A 27,862-nucleotide genomic window follows, 5' to 3' on the forward strand; every position below is an offset into this window, starting at 1 on the left:
TTTTAATTTTATACTCTATTCCTATATCACTTTTCTTTAGAATCTTTATGTAGACTACTCTTCAGCCCCAGATCATGGCAAATTTTGTAACACGGCCACATCCCCTGTGGGATGAAGTTCACTACCCACACCCTATCATCCCCAGCACTATCATACCCTAACACCAAAGTTCCAGTTCGGAACTTACGTAATGGATGGTTTCAGAGCTGACATTTCCTCCACTACTTTTCTTCTTTCTTCACATCCTTATGTTACTTGTGCTGACTTGAGTCTCTCTTTCTCTAAAATATATGCGCTTCTGAGAGCAATGCTGTCCCGATCCTTGCTTCTCCCAATAGCATCTAGCAAAGTACTTAACAGATGTCAATAATAAATGTTAAATTTGTTTTTTATGAGATTATAGCTTTCAGATTAAAATTTATTTTAAAAGGAAGAACCTACCACCTTCCTAATCATGTAGATTTGGTAATTAACGACCTTCATATTACAGAAAGAAACACTAATGTACTTTAAACATATAAATAATTTGCCATTAAACAACTAAGTAAAAGATGAAGACAGAAACTGTAAGGAGGTCTAAGTTTTTTAAATGTTAAGAAAATATATACCCTTTCATTAGGATGGCGTATGGGGCAAGAGAACACAAGCAAAGAAAAAGGAATCCGATTGAAAAAGAAAATGTCATAATAATACCCTCATTTCCAATAGTGTCAACTACAATTTAAAGAAAAAAAAAAGGATTGGTTTCAGCTCTGGGTAACATTTATAACAGTGAGTAGGAACTACACATCAGAATGGAATGATTATTGATTTCTTAATGGATTACGGCTGCACAAATTTACACTCACCAAAAAACCATCAATCTTTGGGTAATAATTATAAACCTATCACAGTACATACGGCATTCTGACTGAATTGAAACTTACTGCTATCTGCCGGGAAATGACCAATTTTCTATTTCTCCAGCTCCAACCACAATACAGAATGGTGAGCAGCTACTTACATCAAATGCTATTATAGGACATAGTTTGTAACAGCCACAGTATGTACCATCCGTAAATTGCTATTAGAGAAGTAAACAATCAGGTCCTGGTGGACTTTTTTCTTATTATTCATTAGCTATGAAAACTGTAAATAAAATGGGCATAAGGCAGTTACACTTGTCAAATATCTATCATAACTAGCAAGTTGTGGAGAAGAGGTCAAGGGCAAATAGTACATTAACTAAAGTCGTGCTACTCTGATTTTATATCCTAATTTTAAACCTCTCCCCAACTCTGCATCAGAGGCTCTAAACCACTAAGCTACAGAGGTTAGGTCTCTTTCTAAACCTTAAATGTGTTCTCAGTGAATTGCATTTTTACTAAATACCAAGTGGAACACCATTACAATTAAGATATTTCTAAAAAGAAAACCCTACAATGTAGGTTCCACCCAGCAGTCTTTAATCATTGGATAATGATGTGATCTATTATTAATCAATTAAATTTCTAATTCTCATATTTTCCAGCTGTAGGGTTTAGATAACACCACTTCCTTCCAGATAGTTAATCCCATTCTGAACACCTTATTGATCTATATTACACACATACAGCCTCGGAATGAAGACAGTTAATCCAACCCAAATAAAGGTAATTTGGACTCAGTAATATGCTTGTTTCCATTTTCTCTTTAGATTCTAATCTGTCATCAGAACTTTTGGTTAGATATATCAATTTTATTTTCTAAAAAATTATGACATGGGCAGCCTGGGTGGCTTAGCGGTTTAGCACCGCCTTCGGCCCAGGGCGTGATCCTGGAGACCCAGGATTGAGTCCCACGTCGGGCTCCTTTCATGGAGCCTGCTTCTCCCTCTGCCTGTGTCTCTGCCTCTCTCTCTCTCTCTCTCTGTCGTGAATAAATAAATAAAATATTTAAAAAAATTTTTTTTAAATTGACATGATTTTTCCAATTAACAAAAAAATGTATTTCCAAAGCATCCTAGGAACTAAAGAAATGAGACTTGATTGTTTTTATAAAGCATCCCTCTCCTAAGTACTCAGAGACTATTAAGTCACCATGAGAATCAACTATAATAATTAAAATACTATTAAGTATAATATAAAATCAAATAGAAAAGCTAAATATTGTTACCATTATAAAATAAATTTATGAAACACCACAATGGATTTGTGAAACAGTGAAATTTATAAATGTCAAACTTTTTTTTTTTTTAAAGATTTAAATTTATTCATGAGAGACACAGAGAGAGAGGCAGAAACATAGGCAGAGGGAGAAGCAGGCTCCCTGTGGAAAGCCTGATGCAGGACTTGATCCCAGGACCCTGGGGATCATGCCCTGAGCCAAAGGCAGATGCTCAACCACTGAGCCACCCAGGCATCCCAAACTTTTTGTTTGTTTAATGCAGAATATTCTAAATGTTATAACAATCAAGGGGTGTCTGGGTGGCTCAATGGATTAAGCACCCAACTCTTGATTTCAGCTCAGGTCATGATACTGGGGTCATGAAATCAAGCCCATGTGAGGCTCTGGGCTTAGCATGGAGTCTGCTTAAGATCCACTCTCTCCTTCTCCCTTGTCCTTCTCTCCACTCATGTGTGCTCGCACTCTCTTTCTCTCTAAATAAATAAATAATAAATATTATAACAAGTCAGAAAAAGAATGTAAGAAATAACTTGTGACTTAGCTGATATTCTTTATATTTCAAGTAATATCTTAGGAACCATGTCTAATAAGTATAAAAACCATATGCAAATATTTACAATCTACAAATAATAACAGGTAATTGTGCCAGAAAATGAGCTAAATGCTTTATGTACGTTATTGCTTTTATTTCTTAAAACCTTATGAAAGGTTTAACCTCTTAAGGTAAAACCTTAAAACCTATTATTTGTGGCTGAGGGAAGTGAATGTAGAAAATCCAAGGAATATTCCCAAAGTCACATAAGTTGAAAAACAATCAGATATCAGCAATTCCTAAGGCTTAACTTTAAAGTAAGAAACAGCCAGGAGTCAAACCCAAGTCTATGTAACTTGAAAGTCAGTACTCTTAACCACTTCCACTGGATCTTACATCAAAATGAAAGAACAACTGCACCCACCGGGACTGCTATATTCCAGGGCAGACAGGTACCCAATATTTGTTTTAAGTGGAGTAAATAAACAAATGAATACAAGGAAGGAATGAACATCTTATATAAGGGAAGGATCACGAAGCCAAAAGCCAGAAGACAAGGTTTGTTTTACTATTCTTTCCCCAGATGACCATAGGCCTCAATATAGGCTTTCAAATGGATATCACAATATAAAATACTGTGTTTACTATACAGATGCGGATGCGCGCGCACACACACACACACACACACTGAAAATTCTGTTTATGGAAGGCAAAGGATAGGATTTAGTTGGCCGTTGAGCCCACATTTGTCATCTACTATGTTCCTAACTCTATTCTGGGGATTAGGGCTATGTCAGTAACCAATACAAGTGCTCCACAACTATGTATTTGGAGAAGAAACAAATAAATAAATTAGATAATTTCAGATACCAGTAAGTATGACAAAGACAACAAAATAGACATTATTCATAGAATGCCCATAAGGGGCTTATTTACCTGGGGTACTCGGGAAGAGCTTTCCTTCCCAAAGAGGAAACAATTGAATTAAGAAAAGAAGGAGCCGTTCATGCAAAGTTATGAAGCACTAGTATTCCAAACAGAAAGAACAGTTAAATACAAAGACCCTCAAAGGAATGAATTTGCCATGTCCAAAAAGAAGAAAGATAGAAGGCATTTGAAAGTTTGGTGAACGAGAAGAGTGAAGGAAAAGGGGTTCAGAGATGGAAGCAGGGGTAACAGCCTTTAGGACCTTATAGACTTTAGAAAGGAATTTTCATTTTATTCTACTTTCAATAGAAAACTTTTGTGTTTGAAGCAATGGATTGATATAATCTGATTTAGGTTTTAGAAAATCCAGTTCTGCCTCTTTGGTAGATTATGGGGAACAGAGGAAAAGGAATGGAACCAGGAAGGCCAGATATAAGTTTTGGCTGTATTTTAGGCTTAGGCAATTGGGAAATGATGGTAGCTCAGACCAAAATTATTGAAGTGAACATGGTGAGAATTATGCACACTCAGGATGTATTTTAGATGTGGAGCCAATGTTTTCTGAGGGACTGGACTTGGAGTTTCAGTAAAGGAACATTACCAAATACAGATTTGAAAGTCAAAGCATCATTAGTATCTGAAGGAATAAACTGAGAAAGGAGGACCTGCAGATGGAGACATAAGGGCTGCTAATAGATGAAGGTGAGCACCAGATGTTTCCTGTTCACTGAGCAATTGGCTATCACTGATTATGACACTTCTAATAAAGCTATTGCTTCTCTATATCATTCTCTTAGAGGCAGCAGATACTTCTCACATTCCTACCAAAAGCTTCTAGCTTTCTGATTTCAACTAACTGGATCATTCCCTTTATCTCAATAGCCAGTAACCTAGAAAATCAAAACTAAAAGTAGAAACTTAGAAATAAATACTAATTTCTTTCTTTTTTAAAAAAAAAAAAAGATTTTACTGATTTATTCATAGAGACACACAGAGAGAGAGAGAGAGAGAGGCAGAGACACAGGCAGAGGGAGAAGCAGGCTCCATGCAGGAAGCCCGACGTGGGACTCGATCCCGGATCTCCAGGATCACACCCCAGGCTGCAGGCGGCGCTAAACCGCTGCGCCATCAGGGCTGCCCATAAATACTAATTTCTAAGCCCAACATCTCACAGGCAGCAGAGAAGTAAAAACACAAATTTCAAAGTATGAGAGAATTTTAAGACAATAAAACCCTTATTATAAAGTGATAAATACAATGAATAGGCATCAATCACCAGCACTGTACCCATCCAGATACATGATCCTGAAAATATATTAACATCCAAAATATCCATGAACTCCACACTTGAAAAGGAAGCATTTGGAGGAGTGAAGTTTGCCACCATCCTGAAGAGTCACCCAAGTGGGGAGTAATACTTATTAACTGATTAAAAACAAACTTGCTAGCAGCTAAAAATGTTTTCCAGCAGTTTAAATCCCACCACTCATACAACAAACAAAAGAAATAGCAAATAGAAAATCACAGATTGATTACCACCAAGGATTTCTTTTCAGCATAAAAATGCAGATAACCTGTTACCATTAAATCGGTACTATATGGAGACAGGCACTTTCATTTTAGTTAGGATTAAGTACATTTTTTTCCTCTATGTGCCAGTTAAGTATAATGGGCTTAATTTACAGAACCTTATATCAAGAGAACTACATTCCACCAACTTCTAAATAATATACAATTTTGTTGTAACTTAAAAAAAAGAAGGAAAATCAAAGAGAATAGAAAGATAAGATGATCTTTTATAATGCTAACAAGAAGACTTAGTATTCTCTAAGCTATTAAATATACTGTCTTAATTCTTGTAGTCATAGGAATGATGACAAATGTTGGCAAACTAGATAACCACTGCTCATCTAAATTGCTTGGACACACGGAAACAGGATTTCATGAAAGAATGCAGATAAAAACTAGGGAAAAGAAAACTTTTGTAAAGGTTGTGTAACTGATCCTAGGTACTGCTATGATAATTATATCATCAACAAATGTGATAATTAACACAGTTGTTCTAAGAAAATTGACATCTGGCCTCACAATCTAGCATAAGCAGAACTGGGTACAGTTTTAAGGAAGAGCCATTTGATTTCTAAGATTTTAAATGATCTTTGGGACTGAGCTGCTGGATAAGAGTTCACTGACACAACAGCAATATGATATCCCATTTTCACACGTGTCTAGTAAATTGGCATGTTATGATTTGGAATATCCTAGATCATGAAATTAGAATCTTCAAAATAATAATAGTAGTAATAACTTTAAAACTATAGAGTTTCTAAATAATACACAAATAACCAAAATGTCTCAGGGTGAATATATATGTATATATATTTTCTCTACAGATCTTTTAGTCTTTTTTAAAATCCATCTCTATATTCTAAAGAGAGTGGCATTGGCCTGAAAAGATGTATTTTTATGAAACTGAAAGGATGTATTTTTATGAAGTATTTTTGTGAAACTTGTAAGTACTTGAAACTTTTAGTCCAATGCAGTATTCTGCAGTACTCTGCCTGAATGCGTGTTGAGAAGAAAGAGTCTAAGAAGCTAGTGCTAACTTTAGACCATTTATTTTAAAACTGCTTTGTGGGTAAAAAGACTAGCTGGGTGACTTAGTAGTCTCTGGTATCCACAGCACACACAGTGCTGAAGTGACCAAACCTGTAGGGGTCAATCTGAGTAATAACTTAGAGGAATAACTGAGATATGTCTCTAATGTATCCAGTGAGACAAACAACACATATTAACCACATAATGTATTTAAAAATTAACAGGCAACTTTTTAAATAGAGAGACTACTATGTATAAGGCACTGTGCTAACTAGCTCCTATAGAAAAGAGCCACTACCTTTTCTTGAATTATTTCTTGAAATGTGTTAGGCAGTATGATAGAAGCTATAACTAGAGTTATTTTATTAATCCTCACAACAATCCCAAGAGACAAGCACTAACTCTCCCTCCTTTACAAATGAGGAAGTGAAGACTAATATATAACTCAGCCAATATAAATTCAAGCCTATTCTCTGCTATCCTTGGGCTGCAGAAATTACATCATTTCCCCTGCCCTCAAGGGGATTCCAGTCACATGGGAGAGATAAGATGAAGAGAAGTCAGGGAGTAATGATAAAACAAGATAGGAAGTGATAAAGGCTTCCTAGTTTTTAAAGTAATTACTCCTGGATAAAAAGGGTCATTTGATTTGAAAGACTGATTACACAGTCCCTATGCTAATAGTAACCCTGACCCAAGAAAAGTTAAACTTGGACATGAAAAGCAAATTGTGTATCTTTAAATGATCTCATTGGGATTTACGAAGATTTCAGCGCCTTTTAACCAAATGACCTATGAGTAGTCTGTTTATTAACATACTCTGCTATAAAATCTTTTTAAAAGAATATCCACTTTTCTCCTTGATTGCTCACAGGATAAAAGGGGAAAAATGGACATTACTAGGGTTTGATACATAGTTGAGAATTCCAGATATACAACAGAGCAATGTGTTTTGATGTAGGACACACAGCACCAGGAGTACGGAATTCAGGAAATTTCAGAACCATACTGGGAATTCACCAACACATCTAGTAAACAAGCAAACAAGTCCCTGCTAACAGATTACTCTGGACCAGGTTAAGAGGGAGATACACTCTACCGTCAAGTCCTGAACACATCTTCTGAACTGCCATCCTCAAAATGAAATGCATTACTACTACATAATTACCATTTCAATTATATCCCTCACAAACAGAGCAGGTTTATTTGTGATTCGCTTTGATTAGGTAATTTTAGTTTCATTTCTTTAGTAATTGATTTGAATACAACAGAATTAATAATTGCCTCATATCTGCACACACATTTCTTTTCAAACAAGGACTATCTGACAGCACTCAGACAGATGAAGAACAATATATCTAGTCAATGATGCAGATTTCTTGTGTTTTATTGGCAATGCTTTTTCCTTCTTTTTTTTTTTTTACTATTATTACAATTGTTGATTAAAAGTAGTCTCAAAGCATGTCCTTCCTAGAAGACTATTTAACGTGTTTGTGGAATCTATTTCTTAGTTATATGACTCAAGTGTTTTCTTATGCTCTTTTTTCTAATAAATAATAGCTACCGTTCTAGTTTACTTACCACATGCCAGTCACCATTTTGGAGACTTTATGAATATTCTTTCTAAAGCTCACCACTCCTGACAATAATGTCCCCGTCTTACAAACTGAGATGCCAAGATATGAAGTATCTGGCTAGGGGATCACAGATTTGACATATAATACCAGTGCTTACTTTTATATACTATGGCGGAAGGGGAAGAGGAAAATTTATTCAATAAAATAATTTTAAAAATATATATATGCTTATTATTTTCTAGTAACAAATAAAATGCTTAAACACTACCAGGAAGAATAAATTCCTTAGAGACTGCTTAAATAAATATTTAAGTTCAAGTTTTAATGAGCACATTGTATGTTAGATGTGAAAGCATTACAAATAGTGTGAAGTGTCTTAAAAAATAAAATGGTACTTAGGCTTAAATAATAGGCTTAAAGGCAGTCTGTTTTCTTAAGCAAGTTAAATATATACCTTGATCTTGTTTTTATTATTTATGGGCTTAGCAAACCTTTCATTCAACAATAATACACGTGTAAACTTCATCTCATGTCTGATAAATTTTTACTGCAGTATTATCACAGGTTAATTTTAGAAAAGTGTTCCAGTGAGTAAAAGCCAACCTGGGAATTCTAAATCTCTGACAGAGTATGATCTTAAGAAAGTATTTTAAAACACTCAGTGCTTGTGTCTTAGATACTTCAGGAGGAAAATGGAAAAAAAAAAAAAAAAACAGATCAGAGAACAAAAACTGGATGCAAAACCCCATCTCATCTGCTCAATATCAAGTTCCTTCTTCGTTGCCACCTCCCAAGAGGGAAAATAGAAAGAAAGAAAGAAGAAAGAAAGAAAGAAAGAAAGAAAGAAAGAAAGAAAGAAAGAAAGAAAGAAAGAAAGAAAGAAAGAAAGAAAGAAAGAAAAAGAAAGAAAGCAGAGAAAGTTCTTACTGTTTCTGTCAAGACTACAGCTTTCCCTAATTCCCGAACCCCTTTCCCACTGAAGTGAGGTAAAAAGGCAGTTGAGGGACAAGGCCAAAATTTACTGCATTGGTGGTAATTCAGAAATACAACCAGTTAAGGCTCTCACACACAGTATATTACATAGTCACTTTTGCAAAAGATAAAAGGAATAGATTAGTCCAAAGTGGCCATCAGTAATGCCACTGTTGATGACAGCAAGCAATCTATTCTAGGGACTACCAACCTCTATATACTGCTTCCATCTGCCCATCCTTCTAGACTGAAACCCACAGTACTCCAGTTCTTCTTACTATTCCACCCCCATCTTCTACCCTCCGGCTTTAGATATGTGAAGAACTTCATTCTACTGAATCTCAGGGTTTTTCATTTATCTTCTACCAGAAACCATTCTTTTTTTTTTTTTAAGAGATTTTATTTATTTATTCATTAGACACACACACACACACACACACACACACACACACACACAGAAATAGAGAGGCAGAGACATAGGCAGAGGGAGAAGCAGGCTCCCTGCAGGGGAGCCTGATGTGGCACTTGATCCCGGGACTCTAGGATCATGCCCTGGGCCAAAGGCAGGCGCTAAACCACTGAGCCACCCAGGGATCCCCTACCAGAAACCATTCTAACCTTACTGCAACATCCCTCATCATTCAGATAGGTAGCTTCTTTAATTAGCTTATAAATACACTTTAGCTTTATTTCTATATTTACATATGTAATATAATATATAAACATGCAATATAATAATACATAAATGTAAGCAGTAATTATATATATATAATTAGCCTTATTTATTATATATAATAAGCCTTATTAGCCTTATTTATACTTTCTGAAAGAAAAAAAGAAGGGAAAGATCATTATTTTTCATATGCCCTGAAGTCTTTGGCAGATCTAGGAATCTAGTGGGTTCTGTGGCTTGCCCCTCACTCCTGCATTCACCATTTTTAATTTCTTTCTTCTTGAACTAGCTCTCTTCTATGTTCCCTTACGGTTCACACCTCTGCTCCTTCCATTCATATGCCTGAAGTTATTTTCACAGATCCTACTCCCATTAGCAATAAACCCCAGTTGTCTTGCTAAAAACTGTATCCTTAAAAGATTTAATGTAAACATTAACAACACTCACTGGAGTTTTAAATTGATGAACGTGAAAAAGAGACTAAGGCAGTTTTTAAAAACTGATCTTGATTATCATATATAGGCTACAAGTTTTAACTCACTCTACTCAGATTTATTCTGGTATCATAATGCTATGTCTCCTAACCACTGCCAGAAGTACACTGATATGTACACTATTTACAGTATCTCATGCTGTGAATGAAGATCACTCATAAAAAAAATGCAAAGTATATTACTTTATTTGGAAATTCCATTGTATTATAGTAATTAACACCTTACATCCAGACTAAATCTAATATTCAAAGAGCCTACAGAACACTATTTGTATATGAGAATAGCCCTGAAATCAGTACCCATTATTTTTTTTTAAGATTTTATGTATTTATCCATGAGAGACGCAGAAAGAGATACGCAGAGACACAGGCAGAGGGAGAAGCAGGCCCCCTGCAGGGAGCCCTATGCGGACTCAATCCGGGACTCCAGGATCAAAGGCAGACACTCCACTGACCGCTGAGCCTCCCAGGCATCCCAATACTTGTCATTAATGGCAGTAGTCCATTGTTGTAACTCTATAATATCACTGAAATTTCAAGGATAAGCCCATGTGATCAGAGCTATGACTGTCTCTCACAGAAAAGCTTCAGACTTTATTTCTTTGAGAAGATATCTGACTGAAATAGCGTGTTTTTTTTTAAATTATGCAAGTAAAAGATCTTTTGTGAAAGATTCAAATATTACAGAACTATTTGGAATAAGTTGATAAAATGCCCTGTCTACCCTCCCATACTCCAAAGTGAACTCTATCGATAGTGTGACAGTTCTTTTGTGTCCTTATTCTTGCATTCACACACGCGCACATACACAAGTGCACACACAGGGCACATATGCCTTTAAAAGACATATGGCACTTTCTTGTACATACAGTTGTATGAAAGTAATTGTTTGACTACAGCTTCTCTGATTTGGTGAAAAAAAATACTATCTCTTCAAATCTGTTACCAGCTATTGTATTCAAACCGTGGGACCAACTAAAACTATTCAATTCATCAGAATTTTTTATGCAAATAGCCTTACTGTAATAATAATTTTGTAAAAATAATTTACTTTAAGTTGGGGGGGGGCTGTGGTAGACAAAGGGGTGTTTTTTTTTGTTTTTGTTTCCAAAAAATTGAATCCAAAAATTGTCATTAGGTGATTAATGTGTCATAGTTCGGACAGATGGTGGTGTGTAATTCATAATTTGAGAATCTAAAAACAGCAGACTCACAGAAAATATCTTTCTTTTTTTCTAGTTTTCAGTTATGTCCAAACAAAATCTATTACTGTTTTCAAATATTTTGTGAATGTTCAGCACTATAATAGAATTCATCTCATATTTCAAACACTATATTAGAAGCAGTGTTTTTAAAGTGTTTGAATTTTAAAGCAATACCTAAAAATGACTAGGTGTTACTTGTTATAATGTTTAGTTTTTAAATAACAAGGATCTTTATGAAAATGACCATGACAAAAATATTTCTTATAGTTGTAGAAGAAATGACACCTCTTTAGAACTCAACCAGAAATTCTTAAAGTTAATTCAATGGAAATAGAGCAATGTAGCCACCTAGCACTTCAAAATATGACCAAGCCCTGCATACTGATATCTTAGTAAGAAGAAAGTAGAGTTGACATAGTCAGGTGTAATAAGAACTATAACTTCCATGATAATAAGAGAGCAATGACAAAAATGTCAAAGGTGTAGACACCCAGAATGTTAATTTATTAGAACGTGACTTTACACTGATTAATTATATGCTCCTCAAAATATCTGGAGTGCATAAGAAAAGTTAATTGAAGCATTTCATTTTGAACACGCTACTAAAATTAGTTTTAAATAAGTAATAGAGAACTGATTTCAAAATTGTAAGTATGTGGAATTCAATCTGTAAATTCTAAATGTGCTATATAAAAATAATAGTAATGAAGATGATGATGGTGGCTATAAAATATTCATGAAAATATTTATATTCACTTGATTCCACTGAACATGATTATATTGAATCAGAAAACTTAGAAGCTGTTTAGAATCTCAGAATTATCTTTTTGGGGGCTAATCTGAAGATTATAAAATCTTTTTTAGAGTGAGGCATAGTTAAAAACAACATACCCAAACAGAGAAAATCACAAGTTAGGATTTCAGAATCATTTCAATAGCAAAAAACTAAAGTTTTCAAATCTCCTCAAATAGGTCAGAAATACATTATTTAAATACATATATGCAATACAATCATAAGTATTTCCTTAATTTAACAAATAATTACTGAAGGCTAAAGAGATAGGGCATGGTCATTTTCCTCAAAGATTCATATCTGGAAAATCTCCTGATTAGCTTCTTTGTAATCAATGTGCGGCCCCAAAATAAAGCTGTATGCTTTGATAAATATATTTTATTTTTAGAGAGAGGGGTGCAGTGGGGAGAAAGAATCTTTAAGCAGGCTCCACACTCAGCCCTGAGCCCCAGGCAGGGCTGGATCTCTGGACCCTAAGATCACAACCTGAGTTGAAATCAAGAGTTGGATGCTTAACCGACTGAGCCACCCAGGCACCCCTACAAATATTCTTAAATTAACATTCAGTAATTAAGATAGCCTTCCTTATTTTTTTTTAAGATTTTATTTATTTATTCATGAGAGGCATAGAGAGAGGCAGAGACACAGGCAGAGGGAGGAGAAGCAGGCTCCACGCAGGAGCCCTATGTGGGACTTGATCCCAGAACTCCGGGATCACGTCCTGAGGCAAAGGCAAATGCTCAACTGCTGAGCCACCCAGGCTTCCCGATAGCCTTCCTTATTAACTAAACTAAAATACTATAATTTTCTGTAAAATCTCATTTGCTATCGTCAGATGGTGTCAATGATTTCAGGAAACTGATGTACTGTTGGTTTCTCTTGACCTATAACAAGGAGCACTTCCAGATTCCCAGCTAACCTAAAGTACCTTTCTTTAGTGGCAATGCTATTTCCCATCTTCATTTAAAACTGATTTTAAGACCTCCTAAATTGCTGACCCTATCACCTATCAACATTTCTTTGAACAGAAGTTTGAATTTATGGTAATAGTAATTGGGATATCCTTATAAGCATTAAAAGATTGCTCTTACAGAGTTAAGCTATAATATCAACAATTAACAAATCTAAGGCAGGAATGTAAAATAACACTAAAGAAAATGAATCGGTCCTAGGCCAGTAAAATTGGTTGTAACCTGATTATATATACTAATGTAAGTTAAAGACTGAATCTGCAGGATTTAGCCAAGGAAGCTGAGGGGGAAAAAATGACTCCCAGAAGTATTTTGTCTACACCTATATATATGAAATCTAAATCCATGTCCATTCAGGCAAGAAGGAATCAAAGGACTTAACTATAACATACAAATGGCAATGCTATCTCTATTGTGATGCTGAATATATTAGGCTCTCTTAGTGTGATGCCATTAAACATCTGAATTATATAACTAACTCCTTTTGTTCAGATCCTTGTTCACCAAGTGACCTTGTTGATTACCCAAAATGATCTCCTCAAGCCAACTGGAGTGATCCTCTCTTGGTTGGGTTTTTTTGTTTTATTTTTAATAAAGGTATTGACATAAACTGGTCTTCTGATTTTAAATGCCAATTTCATAAACTTGTTTCATGTATGTCAATCCTGAGATATGGATCCACTCTAAATGTAGAGCCAATCAATTTTGAGAAATTGCAAGGCTTATGGCCAAATCCTGCATGATAACATTTCCCCAAGAAATGAGGAAATGTTATCCTGTAGGAACCTGTCTTAGAAGCTTGTTGCATTTTTTGCCTCTGTTTCATTGTGCATCTTCAAATTTATATACTTTTGAACAATTCTTGGTGGTAAAAGGTGAGAAACAACTCACTTATCTACAATGGATATAAATCATGGTAAGTACACCATACTTATTTACTTCTAAATGCAAAAGGATTATTAATATCTCAAATAGATTCATTTGGACCCTGAAAGACAATATCCCTCTCTACAAAAACCCTAACATAGTTTTTGTGCCTCAGCATCAGCAGTGCATCACACAAAGTAACTGCTTAATAAATGTTTACTGGATCAATGATTGAAAGATGAAAAATATCTCTCTAGAGAGTTCTGAATCTCCATATACAGGAAATCTCAAAGTATTTCCATCATTAACATTCATTTGGAATTCTATGGTGTCTTGGGTAATCAGCACTTACATTTTTAAGATGGAGTTCTGTAATAGATATTTTGAGGTAATAAATATATCAATTAGGATGTATTTTTATATCATACTATATCACACTCTAGGTAATTTTACCCCAACAGGCACAATATTATAAACTTTAAAAAAATTAGCTAGGTATCAAATCATTTTCAAATAATATATATCATGTATGTATATTTATCTTCAAGTTTTTAGAAAAGCGCTGGATAAAAGTACTAAATATTTTGGCTCTTAAAGTGGCAGAACTGGCTAGCATGTAGATAACATCATTCCTCATGTATTTTAGATTATATTTATATAGAAATTTATATTTATATAGAAATTTATATAGATTAGATTTATAAAGAAATAGGTTACAGAGTAAAGAAAAATCATTATAGTAAAATCACTGGAGTGTACGGTATACATTAGCTTTATGATTTTTTAAAATAAATAACCACAGAAATTATGATATAAAATGTACCACAAAAATTTAAAGAGAAGGATTGGCATATTTTGTTCAAAATGCGGTTAAGTCAATCACATCAACTAATCCAACTTCTGAGACTGGCATAAAAGGACTCCATGAAACAGGGAGAGGGCATTGAAACCTATACTCACACATTTCAACATAGAGTCTTGACTTAATGGGGCAACTAGGAATAAAGTCACTGATCAAATGCTGGGACTTCCTTATGGGAGAATTTTTTTTAAGTCCTAAATTATTGTTAAAGTAATATAGTAGCAAAGTAACCAAATCGCAATCTATCTATGAGATTAGGAAAATTCACACTCCAGTCCATCTGTCCATATGTCTGATTGCCATCTTCTCAGAAATCCTACAGATGATTCAAACTCTCTGGATTCAGAACTAAACTAAACTACATCTTTTCCTGGAAACCTCTCTAGTATATACTATCCTCCCTGATGGAACCTACTGCCATTTATCCAATAATCGACGGATCATCATCATGAACTTCCTTCTCTCCTTAACCCTACTATCCAAGTCCTATCCACTTTGAGCTGCGAAATATTTCCCAAATCCTTCTCTTCTTTTTTATCCCCACTACCACTAGCTCTCACAACTTCTCACTCAACAATTGCAATACCTGTTTAAAATACTCCAGCCTCTAGACACGTCTCCATGCACAGTCTTTTCTCCCACAGTATGGCCAGTGTGATCCCACAACAATCAAGACAGAAGTCATCTGCTTTGTTAAATCCCTCGACTCCCCTGAAAATGAAATCCAAATTTTCTCCTATATACAGTATTCCATGATTTTGTCCTGATTGTCCAGAGTCATCTCTAGCCTCAAAGCCTATGCACCAACCTCACACTCTAGAAATACCAACTGCTTTTATTTCCCAGAACATATATTATTTCTCAGCTCCCATTGTGGATGCATCCTTTATACGGAAAAAGCCTTCCACTCCTCTTCTAAATCCTATTCCTTCAATAAGTTTCAGCTCAACCAGCCTCCGTCTCTAAGAAGACTTCCTGAACTAGTATCACCGTCCACTTCCCATTATAATCAGAACATTGAGCATACCATAGTATAATGCCCTGCTTAAATGCCTTTCAAACTAGAGCATGAGCTCCTGGAGTACAGTGTACTATTCACCTTTGGATTCGCCTTGCAGTGCCTGATGCATTAAAGGTAGTCTATAAACTTGCTGAATTAATCAATTAGAATGATGCTGCAACATGGCAAATGCCTAGAAGTGATAATTATAGTTTTTAAGCTTACTTCAAATTTAAAACAAATAAATTACCCCAAAATGCACAATTAGTAACAATCTGGCCTACAACATGATTAGGTATCATCAAATAAGAATTTATGGTATTACCAGAAGCATCAAGTGAAGTAAAATTTTAGATACAGACCTTCAAAAAAAGAATTGATTATAGATATGAATAGGTTTAAGTGGATTTCTTTCTTTTACCGTTCTTTTTTTTTTTTTAAAGATTTTATTTATCTATTCATGAGAGACACAGAGAAAGAGAAAGAGAGAGAGAAAGGCAGAGACACAGGCAGAGTGAGAAGCAGATGCCATGCAGGGAGCTCGACATGGGACTCCATCCCAGGACTCGATTCTGGGACTGGATCCCGGGACTCCAGGACCACACCGTAGGCCGAAAGCAGGCACTAAACACTGAGCCACACAGGGATCCTCTCTTTTACCATTCTTAATGACCAATATCTTTGGAGCACCGAAGGTAAGCAATGATTTCTTTACATACAGCCAACAACATAAAACTACACTCACGAACATTGAAACCTAATAAAAAGAATTTCTAACATACAGACAAATTCTACTTCTTTGTTAATCGAAATCTTCCTAGATATTAAATAATAGAAAGGTTTTTTTTTCAATTTTTACTCTAAATTATTAGAAATCCCTATCTCTGTTCCACACAGTAAAAAGGAAAGAGCAAAAGACCTAAATTTCAAACAGAAATGGATTTGGAAATAAACTCTTTTTATTATGAGCCACTGATCGATGATAAAGTACCTTGACTGCTCTGAGCAATACCAGTAGTGATTATTTATTGAATTTAAGCATGTTCTTGGTGCATGCTTTGTGTATATTCATTTAAAACTCACAGCAGTCCACTGAAGCAGGTATGGCTTATCCCCATTCTACAGGTATGGAAACTGGAGCTCAGAGACATGAAGTAACATGCCTAAGGGCACACAGCAAGTTAATAGCAAAGCAGGAATTCTAACACAGGCATGTGTAACTCCAAAGCCCATATTTTTAACCACTTATAATCTGCTGCTTCTGTGCCCTATTCTGTATTATAAAATGAAGCATGGGCTCTGCGCTCAGCTTGGAGTCTACTTGGGATTCTCTCTCTCCCTCTGCTCCCACTCTGCTCTCTCACTTTCTCTCTCTCTCTCAGATAGATAGATAGATAGATAGATAGATAGATAGATAGATAAAATCTTTTTTTAAAATGGAGTAACTACTTCTCTCACAGAGCTATCATTGAGACTAAGTGAAATAATAGGGATCCATCTAGCATAGTGCTGGACTTCCTATATATACTCAATAAATTATATCCCCCGTCCTTTTCTCACTCGAGTGCTGATTAAACATTTATAATAAGGAATACATTGTTCCTAAATACTCCTTACCTCTTTCAAAGCATAGATAGTCTGTGTCTTGATTAATTCCAAAAGGAAAATGCTACCCAATCAATAAATATATTTGACCTAAATAGATATAAAGGGAAAAAAAAAATCAAAGAAAAACAGCACATTCTATCTCATTTTACAACTGTGGCCCTGCTATTGATCTTTCAGAACTTCATTAGATCAAAATACATCAGTATTAAAAGTTAGGAGAAAGAACAAGGAACCCAGAGAGCTCAATTCATTGAAGCTTGAAGAAAGACTCCCAAAGAACTTCACCAATCATGTTACATTAAAAAAAAAAAAAAATGTACTTCCAGTGGGAAAGACATATTTGACAAAGACAGAGACAATAAGGATAACACTTCTATAGGAATACAGGCCTTTATTCTCATGCTGAGGCAGCCTAAAAATGCCAAGAGGGGGAAATGAGGGGCAAAGACAAATATACAGCATTTCTGCTGTTAATTCCCTGCCCATACATACTTCCTTTAGTTTCCTTTTTTTTTTTTTTTTTTAAGTCACAACCACGATACTTAACTTTGATTGATAGGTGTAAAGAAATCAAATCAAACTCTTCTCCTAATTTCCCAACAAGTAAAAATTAAATGTAGGTTGGGTATACACGTAAACCTAAGTACAACAACTCAAAACAGTGAGTTTTTATATCAAGCCCATTTGGTGTTACATTAGGGTGTATCCCATGAAAATCCAACCAAGGGTGACTGCCAAACCAAGCTACAGAAGACAATTCAGAAAGCTGGTGAGTCCCATAATATAAACTATATTTTTTAAAGTGCATGAGAGCATCTGCTTAACAAGATTATCTGCTATCACTCTGCCCTCATAATAACCTTCCTCTACTTCTGTAATACAGTTTTGTCACTAAAACATGGGTCAGTATTGGACAAGGCGGACACACTGAGATAATGACATTATAAAGAGAGAACAGTTAAGTGATCTAACTAACCCGCAAGGTAACATCACAGTTTTTTTGGTCCAATCCTGACAACTCCCTCCTTTTGTTAAGAGACCTACAAGGTCAACCGATTTCTTCAGATCTCCATTTCTACATAAGAAAAATGGAAAACGTAATATACTTCTGCTTCACTAGGCTCTAAAAATGGAAACTCACTAAGAAAAAAAATGAATGTGTAGCACTATGAAAAGAATAAACTAGATTCCCTGACCTGATTATTGGTCAGAGTCTTGTAAAACTAGAATTACTACTTCTTCCAATTCCATACATGCCACCTGGCCATCAAACTGACTGGTAAATAGTATTGACTGCAAAGTTGATCCATGTAAAAAGTCTTAAAGTAATAGAAACAAAATCTGTGCCACAGTGTATTTTCATACCATTAGCTATCTCCAAGGAACATTTACTTATTGGCATTATAAAAGTAGAAGATAAAGATTAATTATGAATTTTTGAACTTTAATTTCTTAAAATAGTAAGCAGCATGTATAGATGGAACAATTTGAAACCGATACTGAAGCAACTATGCAAGAACTGGAATTAAGCTAACCCAGAAACAGAAGGAATCACAAAGTAAGTAAGACTCATCTGAATGGCCAAAATACAATATGGATTATTTTTATATTGTTCTGTCTGAGTTGTCTGTCTCAGATTCTTAACTTCCAGAGTCTATTTTTAAAATCACTTAACACTGTGTATTTCCAGTAGCCATCAAGGCATATACTGTCATCCCTGACACCGAAGATTGTCAGCGGACTCAATATGTACACTAATGATCTCAGGCAACAATGCCCATCTTCTTATCAAAGAGATCCTATTCCATAAGAAAAAGTCTAAAGTTCTCTAAGAAAATTCATTCTAAAACACAGGAAATAACTACTGTAAAATGTTAAGATCAGTATTACCCTTTACTTTTTAAGATTACCTTACATGCTGAATTTTAAAACCAAAAGCCGGCAGACAATATAACATTTTTAGTTTTCCCCCAAGTTGCCAATGCTCTTTTCCTAGCACTGTCAAATAATGATAGCTGCTGTCATTATTTTTTATACAATAGCTGGCAGCAAGTTGTACAGACACCCTTCATCTTAGAATAGTCATCAAATAACCTAAACAAATGACTAGGACCTTGTGGTAAAACTGACCAGTTTCCTAAAACCAAAAGAAGTGGTCTATCACAGGTTATTGATACTTTACTGCCAGAATGTTACTTTATGGGAAAAAAAAAAAAAAAAAAAAAGGTTTTTTAATTCCTTTAAAGCTGTTTTAAAATAACTTTCTCCCTTGTACACATACAATCCTGTCCTTTCCTTGGTGCTCCTGGAGGCTATCTTAATCTATCATAAAGGTATTCCCATTTACTTTTGGCTTAAATACCTTCAATCAAAATTTCAATTCTGTTTTTGGACGCAACAGCCCTTCAGGAAGTGTATTTGAAGATATATATATATATATCCTGCAGAAAAAAAATAAGCTATTTTCATTTGATAAAGTTCAACAATGCATTTAAATGGATTTAGGAAAACCAGTCATCTCTGCCACAAGCAATTTGACAGGCCCAGCGCACACTCATAAATTATTCCAAGTTACAGAAAAACATCTGAATGACGGATTTTAGGTCTCTTGTTCTAAGTAAGAGACAAGAGTCCCTCTTTACTACTATTTGCTCGGGCAATCTAAAATGCTGATATTCTCCTAGATCTAACAGAAAGGAAAAATGGGTATCTTCTCCATCTAACACCTAAGTGGGTAACCTAGATACTGTAAAGACAGGCTACATAAAGGATGCAACAGACAGCTCTGAAGTGAGAGCCAAATATTTCACCTGCAACTCTTCGGAAAAAGAACGCGAAAACACATGCAGCTTAGCCAAAAACCGTATTAACATGGAATTGCCATAGGCTAGTAAGTTTGGGTAAAAAAAACAAAACAAAACAAAACTCTTGTACCAAACATAATTTTACTGTTGTTGGCTGGGTGAGGAAAGCTCAAATGTGAAAAGCACAGTTCTTTTTTGTTCAAATTGATCATGCCCACACTCTGCGATGTTTACTTAAAAATAAATGGGTGAGCTGCTTTTTTGAAGAGTACTTGCAAAACCAAAATCAAATTCACAAATAAAGGAGCCAATTAACACGCATTTTCCTGCTGATATCCTAGTGGTGGGTAGGGGGTGATAGCTAAAAAGTCTATGATTATTCAAAGTTCCTCAAGTTTCTAAAGCCGGTACTTAAATCTTCTAAGAGAAATTTTCCTATCAATCTATCTTTACTCTTTAGGAAATGAAACAGAAATTACCAGAGAAATAAAAAAATCTATTTTACCAAGTAACTAATAACATTAAATGTTAAAATCTAAAAATTGTACTAACTACACTGTAGTAGTATAACTTGTCAAATTATAGCCAACTAGCCAAAAAAATAAATTAATGTTACAAGATCCATTATAAAAGATTAACATTATAATTTAATATCCATTCACTCACTCTCTATTAATTTTTCTTTCTATGTGATAAAGGATTTTTAACGATTGCTTCCAGAATGAAATCTCCTGGGAAATACTTCCCATTAATAAAAAGAAAACTTTTATATAGGTAAATTCATATAGTTCAATCAAAATTTCAAGTCAATAGCTACAACCACTTAAAGTTAATGAACTACAAAATGTATTTAATAGTACTTTATATACTTTTGCTTATACTTCAGAAGTCTTTACTATTTACAAAGTTAGTAGTTTTATAACAACCTCAAGTTTTGAGAACTATAAGAGGAAACTGGAAAGAACATTTGTTCTCTCTGGATAATCAGAATTAACTTGAGAATATGTTCATAATTTAGTAGCTGATTCAGTTTCCTTTAGTTATTAAATCTTTGTTTAAAAAAAAAAAAAAAAAGCTAAGAAACTGCCTTACCCTCACATATTACCCAAATAGAAAACTTTTAAATTAAGTTATATTTACATATAAGTCAGATGTCCTTTCTACAGAAGAATTTAACACATACAAAAGTATAAGGGAAACACGGTATTTCATATTACGTTTGAGGAAGAGTAACAGAGCATTTGCACTTAATAACTAAACTGGTAAAAACATTATAATTAAGAGAAAACAAACCATATTCTTAATGAAGTATTTTGTCTTCTGTACGGACAGCAGAGAAGTTGCTCTTTTATTACCAAAAAACAACGTTTACTACATCAATGAATGACTCTATCAAAAATAGTAGCCCAAACTTGTCTATTCCTGCAAGTTCAAAACATCCTTCCTAATTTTCACAGTTCTCTGGAGAGGGTAAAACAAAACGCTTTCACTTTGTTAGAGAAATGGATTTAAATCAGGTCCATAAATTTCCAATTACACTTCACTTCCATCACTTTGGTGAAGAAACTTGCACGTATTAAAAAAAAAAAAAAAAAGAAAAAGTAATACTGCAATTCTCCCACTGATGGATTAGCTTTGTACCAAGGCAATATAAAATTATTTCTTTTCTTTTTTTTTTTTTTTTTTTTTCTGTGAAGAGTCCTTTGGAAGGGACTTGTTTCCATATTCTTTTATCTAACAACAACAACAAATCTAGTCATAAACCTGGCAAGTCAAAACAATAACCAGCAAAGTCTAACATTTCTTACCTGATACAGGTAAGCACCAGCTCCCAAATGCCACCTTGGGATAGGTCAGACTAGTAAGCAGGCTCATGTTTTATGATACTAGAATGAACAGGAATAAATCTGTGTTGTTCTTTCTTTAGCAAAATCTATAGCAGCTACTACACCACAATGTGAGAGGACCCTAAAGACCTAACAAATTCAAGTGTGTCGCTAGAGAAATAGGGAAAAAAAAAAATCATAAAATGAAGACTTACTGCTTGTCATGTGACTTGGTGAGGCGAGCTGTCCATTGGGTGTGCTTGAGGTGAGGTCAATTGCCATATTGGAGTGCTCTCTTTCAGGTGAAAGCTCATTGTCACCTGCTTTCACAAAATAAAATCTTTCAGTCTCTGTTCATTGTCACATAAAATCTAATTACCAACTTTGCTTCATACATGCAGAGGCATGCATAGCCTTGAAATTTTAATGCAATACATCTTTCCCTTAAAAGAAACTATCAGGAATTTTAATTTAGAAATATATAGCAAATGAATGAAATAATGAAGAGCCACCCCAGCCCACAATAAAAAAAAAAGAAATTACAAAATTTGATTATCACAATAATCTTAACTGTAAAATGAGGGCAACTGAAAGAGTTGATTTCTAAAGTATTTTTCTGTTGAAAAAATAAGTTTTCTTTGAACATCTAATTTAACTATTAAGCACAAGGTAATTTATAACGAGCATTTTCCAAAATGCTGAGTATCAGAGAGCTGGATGTCAAAAAAGGAAAGTTGGCTAAAAAAAAAAAAGGTCGACTTAAGGAGCTTTCACATTATGTGTCAAAAAATTAGGTTACAGAGTAGTAAATATTTAGTACACGCCATATTAGTAGACATATATGTAACCTGACTTATTCTAAACTTAGAGTAAAATAAATGAAAACCCTCCAGTGGAAAAGTGTTGACCTGCTAAGCCAGTCACTACTGACTAAACATACTATCATTAATAGAGTAGGTATATTCCTATTATTTCCCTCGTTTTGTTTCTCTGCTGGTATTTTTCTCAGACTCATTTAAAGGTGAAACTGTGAACAGACAGAAAATAAGAGTACAGAATCCCTGATTAAAACATAATTCAGAAGATAAAATACAGGCAACACAAATGCAATTTTATTACCAATAACAAATTAGTGAAAATGAATACTTACACGTTATATAGCCATCAATAGCCTCTGTTTCCATAGTCAAAGTGCAGTGCTGCAATACAAAAGATGATACCCTTAACACAATGATTCCTTTCAGTATCTGCCATTAAATGCTTAACTTATTTGAAGCTCCAAGCAGTTAGCCCATGTTGCTGCTCCTGCAACCTGTGCCCAAGAAACATACTACAGTACTGTATGTGCTCATTTGCAAGTCACTGAACTCTTTCTGCAAATGATCTGATTCCTGCTGGAGATAGGATAGGAAAGATAAGTGTGCTGTGAGATGGCCTGTAGCGAGAAAGGAATGACTCTGTTAATCAGAATTTACTTAAAGAAAAAAAAAACAGGGAGGGTACACCTCAAATGTGCCAGCTTTCCCTGGGATTTAAGTATTTTACCACTCACTACTTCCCACAATCACACTGCAGTTTGAGGACTTCCCTGGTATACAGATAGCTCTATTCACAATTGTTGCAAGTTGGTTCATCATGTTCTAATAGGGAGGGGGGAGGACAAACAAACATAAGAAAACAAAACAAAACAAAAATTTAGTGCCCAAGTGTGTCTCGAAGGTTTCTGCAGCAGTCACCCTACTCCCAGACTTGTATTGACATTTTAGCCTACACTAAGTTCTGTGTAAGCACCTGTTCAATGTAACCTTAATTTCCTGCCAGACGAAGGTTGGATACAAATGCCAAGCCAACTTAATACATTCTGATTTTGAAAATTTCACCAACTTTTTTTTTTTTTTTTTTTTTTTGCTCTTGGGAAGGGGATCACTTTTTCAAAAGTTTGGGGAATTATTTTCATGCACCAATGACACAAAACAAGAACTTAATTCTCAGAAACAAAAGTAAATTGTATGAGATGACACCCCCTAGCTTTGATTTCACATAATGAAAAGATCGATAAGCTAACTGTATTCTTTGAAGGAAAAAAAGTTTAAAGAATTGACACGTCCTGAGGAGATTTTTACTTTCCCTCCACCCCCCCCCCCCCCCTGGCCCTGGTCCTTTTTGCCTTTAGTTTCAAAACTCTCACTGCACCAGCAGCTAAATTATTCACAATGAGCCATTTCTGTATTGATCGCCAAGTATATTTAGCCCTGGCTCCTGGAATTTCTCCATTACTTACTGGAAAACAGGCAGCTTCACTTCTTGTCTCCAAAACCACTTCCCTTCTCCCTCCCCTCCCCTTCTTCACCACCACCCTCCCCACCTCCTCCCCCCCCCCAAAAAAAAAACAAAACTTTTCTTTCTTTCTTTATGGAATCATCAGATCAAATTCCCAACTCAGTCCCTACATAGCACTTAAATTTCAACCTGCTGTACTGTTATCAAATTCTTTCAAATTATGATTACATAAGGCTTTCAAGAAAGGCATCCGTAAAGTTTAAAAGGGGGAGCAGTTTCCTCGGATATTTTACAAATGAGTTTATCTCTTTAGCCCTGCACACACAATTTAACACACACATATTCAAAAAAAGAAAAAGAAACGTCAGGGAGAAGCGAAAGAAGTCTGCCCCCATCAATGAAATGGTTACTGACCCTCAGAAGAAGGAAAAGAAAGAAGAAAAAAAGAAGAGGAGAAAGAGAAACGAAATGTACATACAAAAGAAATTGTCCTTTGATTAAAAAAGATTCATCACCATTTCCAGCTCTGTCGGGAGATCTCAGCTTCTTCTAACCCCTCAAAGAGGAGGTGACAATGTCGGGCTGAAGATAAACGGAGAGAGAAAGAAAGAAGTTTTTTCTGTGTTTTCCCCCTTCTCTCTTTCCCTCCCTGGCCCCCTCCACGCCAAGCCCCCTGCAGAGTTCAAGGCGAGGAGGAAGGAAAAGCACTTTACAGGTGGGTCATTCCGAGCCCAAATCCTGCAAACAGATCGGCTGATAAACAAAACCAAGAAATGAGAGAGAAGGAACACCCCCCTCTCCTCCTCCTCCTCCTCCTCCTCCTCCTCCTCCTCCTCCTCCCCCTCCCCCTCGTCCCTTTGGGATGGTCTAGTAGGAAAAGTCACTCAGGAATGGCACCACGTACTTTCAGGAAAGAGGAAAAAAAAAAAAGAGGGAGAGAGAGAGAGAGAGAGAGGTCAGTCAGTGCTACAGCAATGCGATTAACCAGAAGAGAAAAAACTTGATCCACCGGTTCCTTAAGAATCGACCAAAAGCTAAGACAAGAAAACTGAAAGAAAAGGTGGGGGGGGGGGGGTGCGGAGGGGGGAGGCTGGTAGGAGGGGAGGGGCGGTCAGATCGCAGCCGGGAGCCTAGGCCAACTGCACTGGGCGGCTTTTCGCCCTGGGCACACACACACACAAAATAAAATAATAAAAATAAAAGGGGGAAAAAATTTTAAAAAAAGAAATCAGATCTTCATGCCACCTCTTTCGCCCATACTGGAACCTGTCAAAGTGATTGAGCGGCTGCCTTTGCACATGTGTCATGCCAGCTTCTTCTTCTTTTTTTTTTTTTTTTTTTTTTTTTTTTGCTTTTTTTTTTCCCAAGAATTCCAACAGGATCTGGATATTCCCTTCCTTCCACCAGGACGGCTGGCTGCAAGGTATCTCAAGCTACCCGATCTCTCTCGGAATTCGAGTCCAAACAAAGCACGGCGAGCCCAAAGCCCTGACAGCTGCGGAGCCGCGGGCGGGCGGGTCAGCATCCCCGCAGGCCGGTGCCCCGGGCGGCCGCCCCCGCCGCCCCCGCCGGCCCCCGCCGCCCCGCCGCCCGCCCCCGCTCGCCGCCGCGGGCTCCCTCCCTCCGGCCGCCGCGGAGCCGCCCGCTCGAGCGGCCGCCGTATTGTCACCGGGACCGCTCCACAGCAACAAGTCACTGGATCACAGCACAGTGCAAACCGAGATGCTACCGAATCACGCTTAACTTTGAAAACACTCCCCCCCCCTGCAAATCAGACACGCACATTTATAGACCATCTATGAGCCAGAAGACAAATAAAACCAGAGCGGCTCTTCCCCACGCCAAAGCCGAGCGGAGATTTACCTCAGCAGTGCATGCAGTAAAATAATCCCATCACCCTTTTGTTTGTGTTTACTGTTAGTGTATCGCCTCTCTCTCTCTCTCTTTCCTGTGCCTAACGTGTGTTTGTGCACTGCGGTGGGTGGTGGAAACTAAGGCAGTGGATCTGGAGCTAAGGGTAATCCTGTTTTTACTTCCTCCATCTTCAGCGAGGAGCAGGGTTAGCCCGGGACAGCTGGTCAAACCCCGAGAAACCGATCCGCCGGAGCCGGAGCACATCTCCCCCGCCGGCCGGGCTCGCGCAGACGCCCGCGGGCGGAGGGCGGGCCGGCGGCAGTAGCGGCGGCGGCGGCGGCGGCGGAGGCGGCGGCGGCGGCGGCGGCGGCGGCGGCGGGGCCCGGCGCGCGTGCGTGTGGGTGCGTGGGTGCGCGAGCGCGCGTGCGCGGGTGCGCGCGGGCCGGCGACGGCGCGTGTGCGCGGGGCTGCGCTCCGGGCCGCTCGGCGCGCTCGGCAATCGATTACAGGACAAGTGCTGCCCGGCGGCGGCCCCGCGGCGCGCGCACTGCCTCGCGCCCACCCGCGCGCCCCCGCCCCGCCCCGCCCCCCCCCGCGCGCGGCCCCCGGAGCCCCGCCCCCCGCAGCGGGCCGGGGGGAACCAGGTAACCTGCGGCCCCCAGCCCGCCCCCCCCACCCCGCCCCGCGCGCCCCGAGTCCTAATCAACCTCACGTTCTCCGCCGGCCGGGAAGGAGGGACTGCAGCGGCGACCGGAGGTCCATGCCGAAGTTTTCTTTCAAACTGCGATTGGCGACGAGGCCGCGCGAGGGGAGCGGGGCTGCGGCGTCCACCCGCGGCCCCGGGGAGCCCCGCGCGCGAGTCCCGAGGCAGCGAGGGCGCGGAGGGAGGAGACGGAGCTCCACTCTGCAAAGTGCTTCACGGTGCAAGTTTAAAATTAGAGCGTTGGCTTCTGCTTGCGGCCCCCGGGGCTGCTGCGGCGTTCACCGAAGCCCGAGGGGGGGCCGAGGGTCCCGGGGAGCTCGCACGACCCCCCGGGGCGCTGCCCTCTGCACCGCCAGGTACAGCACAGCCTTCCTACCTCCAGAGAAGCGTCGTGGAGCGTCCTGGGGGAAAGAAAAAAAAAAAAAAAGCATGTATCTTCTACAAATAGTAGCATGGAGCATCTAACTTGACCGCATTTGCAAAAAGAGGGAATAGAGGCTTCTATAATTAAAGGGAAAAGGAAAATGAAAGGAGCTGAAAATACTGAACTGTGGAGTCTGGGTGGCTTGAGTTTGAAAACACATGAAATTATCAGGACTGCCAAACAGCATTTCTGAGAAACCGTATCACAGATTGTGAAGGGAATCAATGCTGCAAGAGTTAGGAGGAGGCATCGTACTCCTACTCCTTTCAAGAATCCCAAAAATAGTCGCGGAGAGTTTTGGGTTTGTTTGGTCTTTTTTTTTTTTTTTTTTTTCTTCCCTGCTGTGGAAAGAGAAGTGCTACACTGAAACTAAAAATCATCAAAGTAGATCTTAAACCCTAGTCTGTAGGTCTGTAAATGGTTGGATCGTGTCTTTAGATAACGAGGTGGGAAAGGGAATCCATTCACATTAATAAACACTGAATAATGGTCACCGTGGGATTTGTGTAATAACTGTGTATATAAGTCGTATAATGATTACTTCTTAAGAGTTTATTTCAAAAAAAAAAAACTTAAGGGTCTTTTTTTTTTTTTTTTCGACAATCGTACAGAGAAGCTCGTTTTTGAATTATGGAAAATGAAAGTTGGTGCCCTAGTGCAAACAAGATTGACCAATTTTCATTGGAGAACGAATCATTTGGGCTTAGGGCAGCAACAACTTCATGACAATCTTAAGAAAAATTGCAAT

At 37.4% G+C, this 27,862-nt stretch overlaps 1 protein-coding gene across 18 annotated transcripts in view; it reads right to left on the reverse strand.

Moving 5' to 3' along the window:
- IKZF2 (IKAROS family zinc finger 2) overlaps positions 1-26,870 on the reverse strand; it is a 154,738-nt gene extending 127,868 nt beyond the window's left edge. For 2 of the 18 annotated variants that reach the window (XM_038585667.1, XM_038585652.1), the window contains exons 1-3: positions 24,649-24,907; positions 23,004-23,052; positions 22,069-22,176 (exon numbers count right to left, since the gene is read on the reverse strand). In XM_038585667.1, the coding sequence (XP_038441595.1) occupies positions 22,069-22,176; positions 23,004-23,052; positions 24,649-24,651 (160 nt within the window). In that variant the 5' untranslated portion in view covers positions 24,652-24,907. Of the gene's footprint in view, positions 1-21,835; positions 22,038-22,068; positions 22,177-23,003; positions 23,053-24,611; positions 24,940-25,037; positions 25,077-25,378; positions 25,680-25,996; positions 26,252-26,694 lie in introns of those variants that run through there. The other 16 variants (XM_038585668.1, XM_038585653.1, XM_038585657.1 and 13 more) reach the window with 15 other exon arrangements.
- Positions 26,871-27,862: the final 992 nt, after the last annotated feature.

The sequence above is a fragment of the Canis lupus genome, chromosome 37 (assembly GCF_011100685.1).
Source record: "Canis lupus familiaris isolate Mischka breed German Shepherd chromosome 37, alternate assembly UU_Cfam_GSD_1.0, whole genome shotgun sequence".
In the NCBI taxonomy this organism is placed as follows: Eukaryota; Metazoa; Chordata; class Mammalia; order Carnivora; family Canidae; genus Canis; species Canis lupus.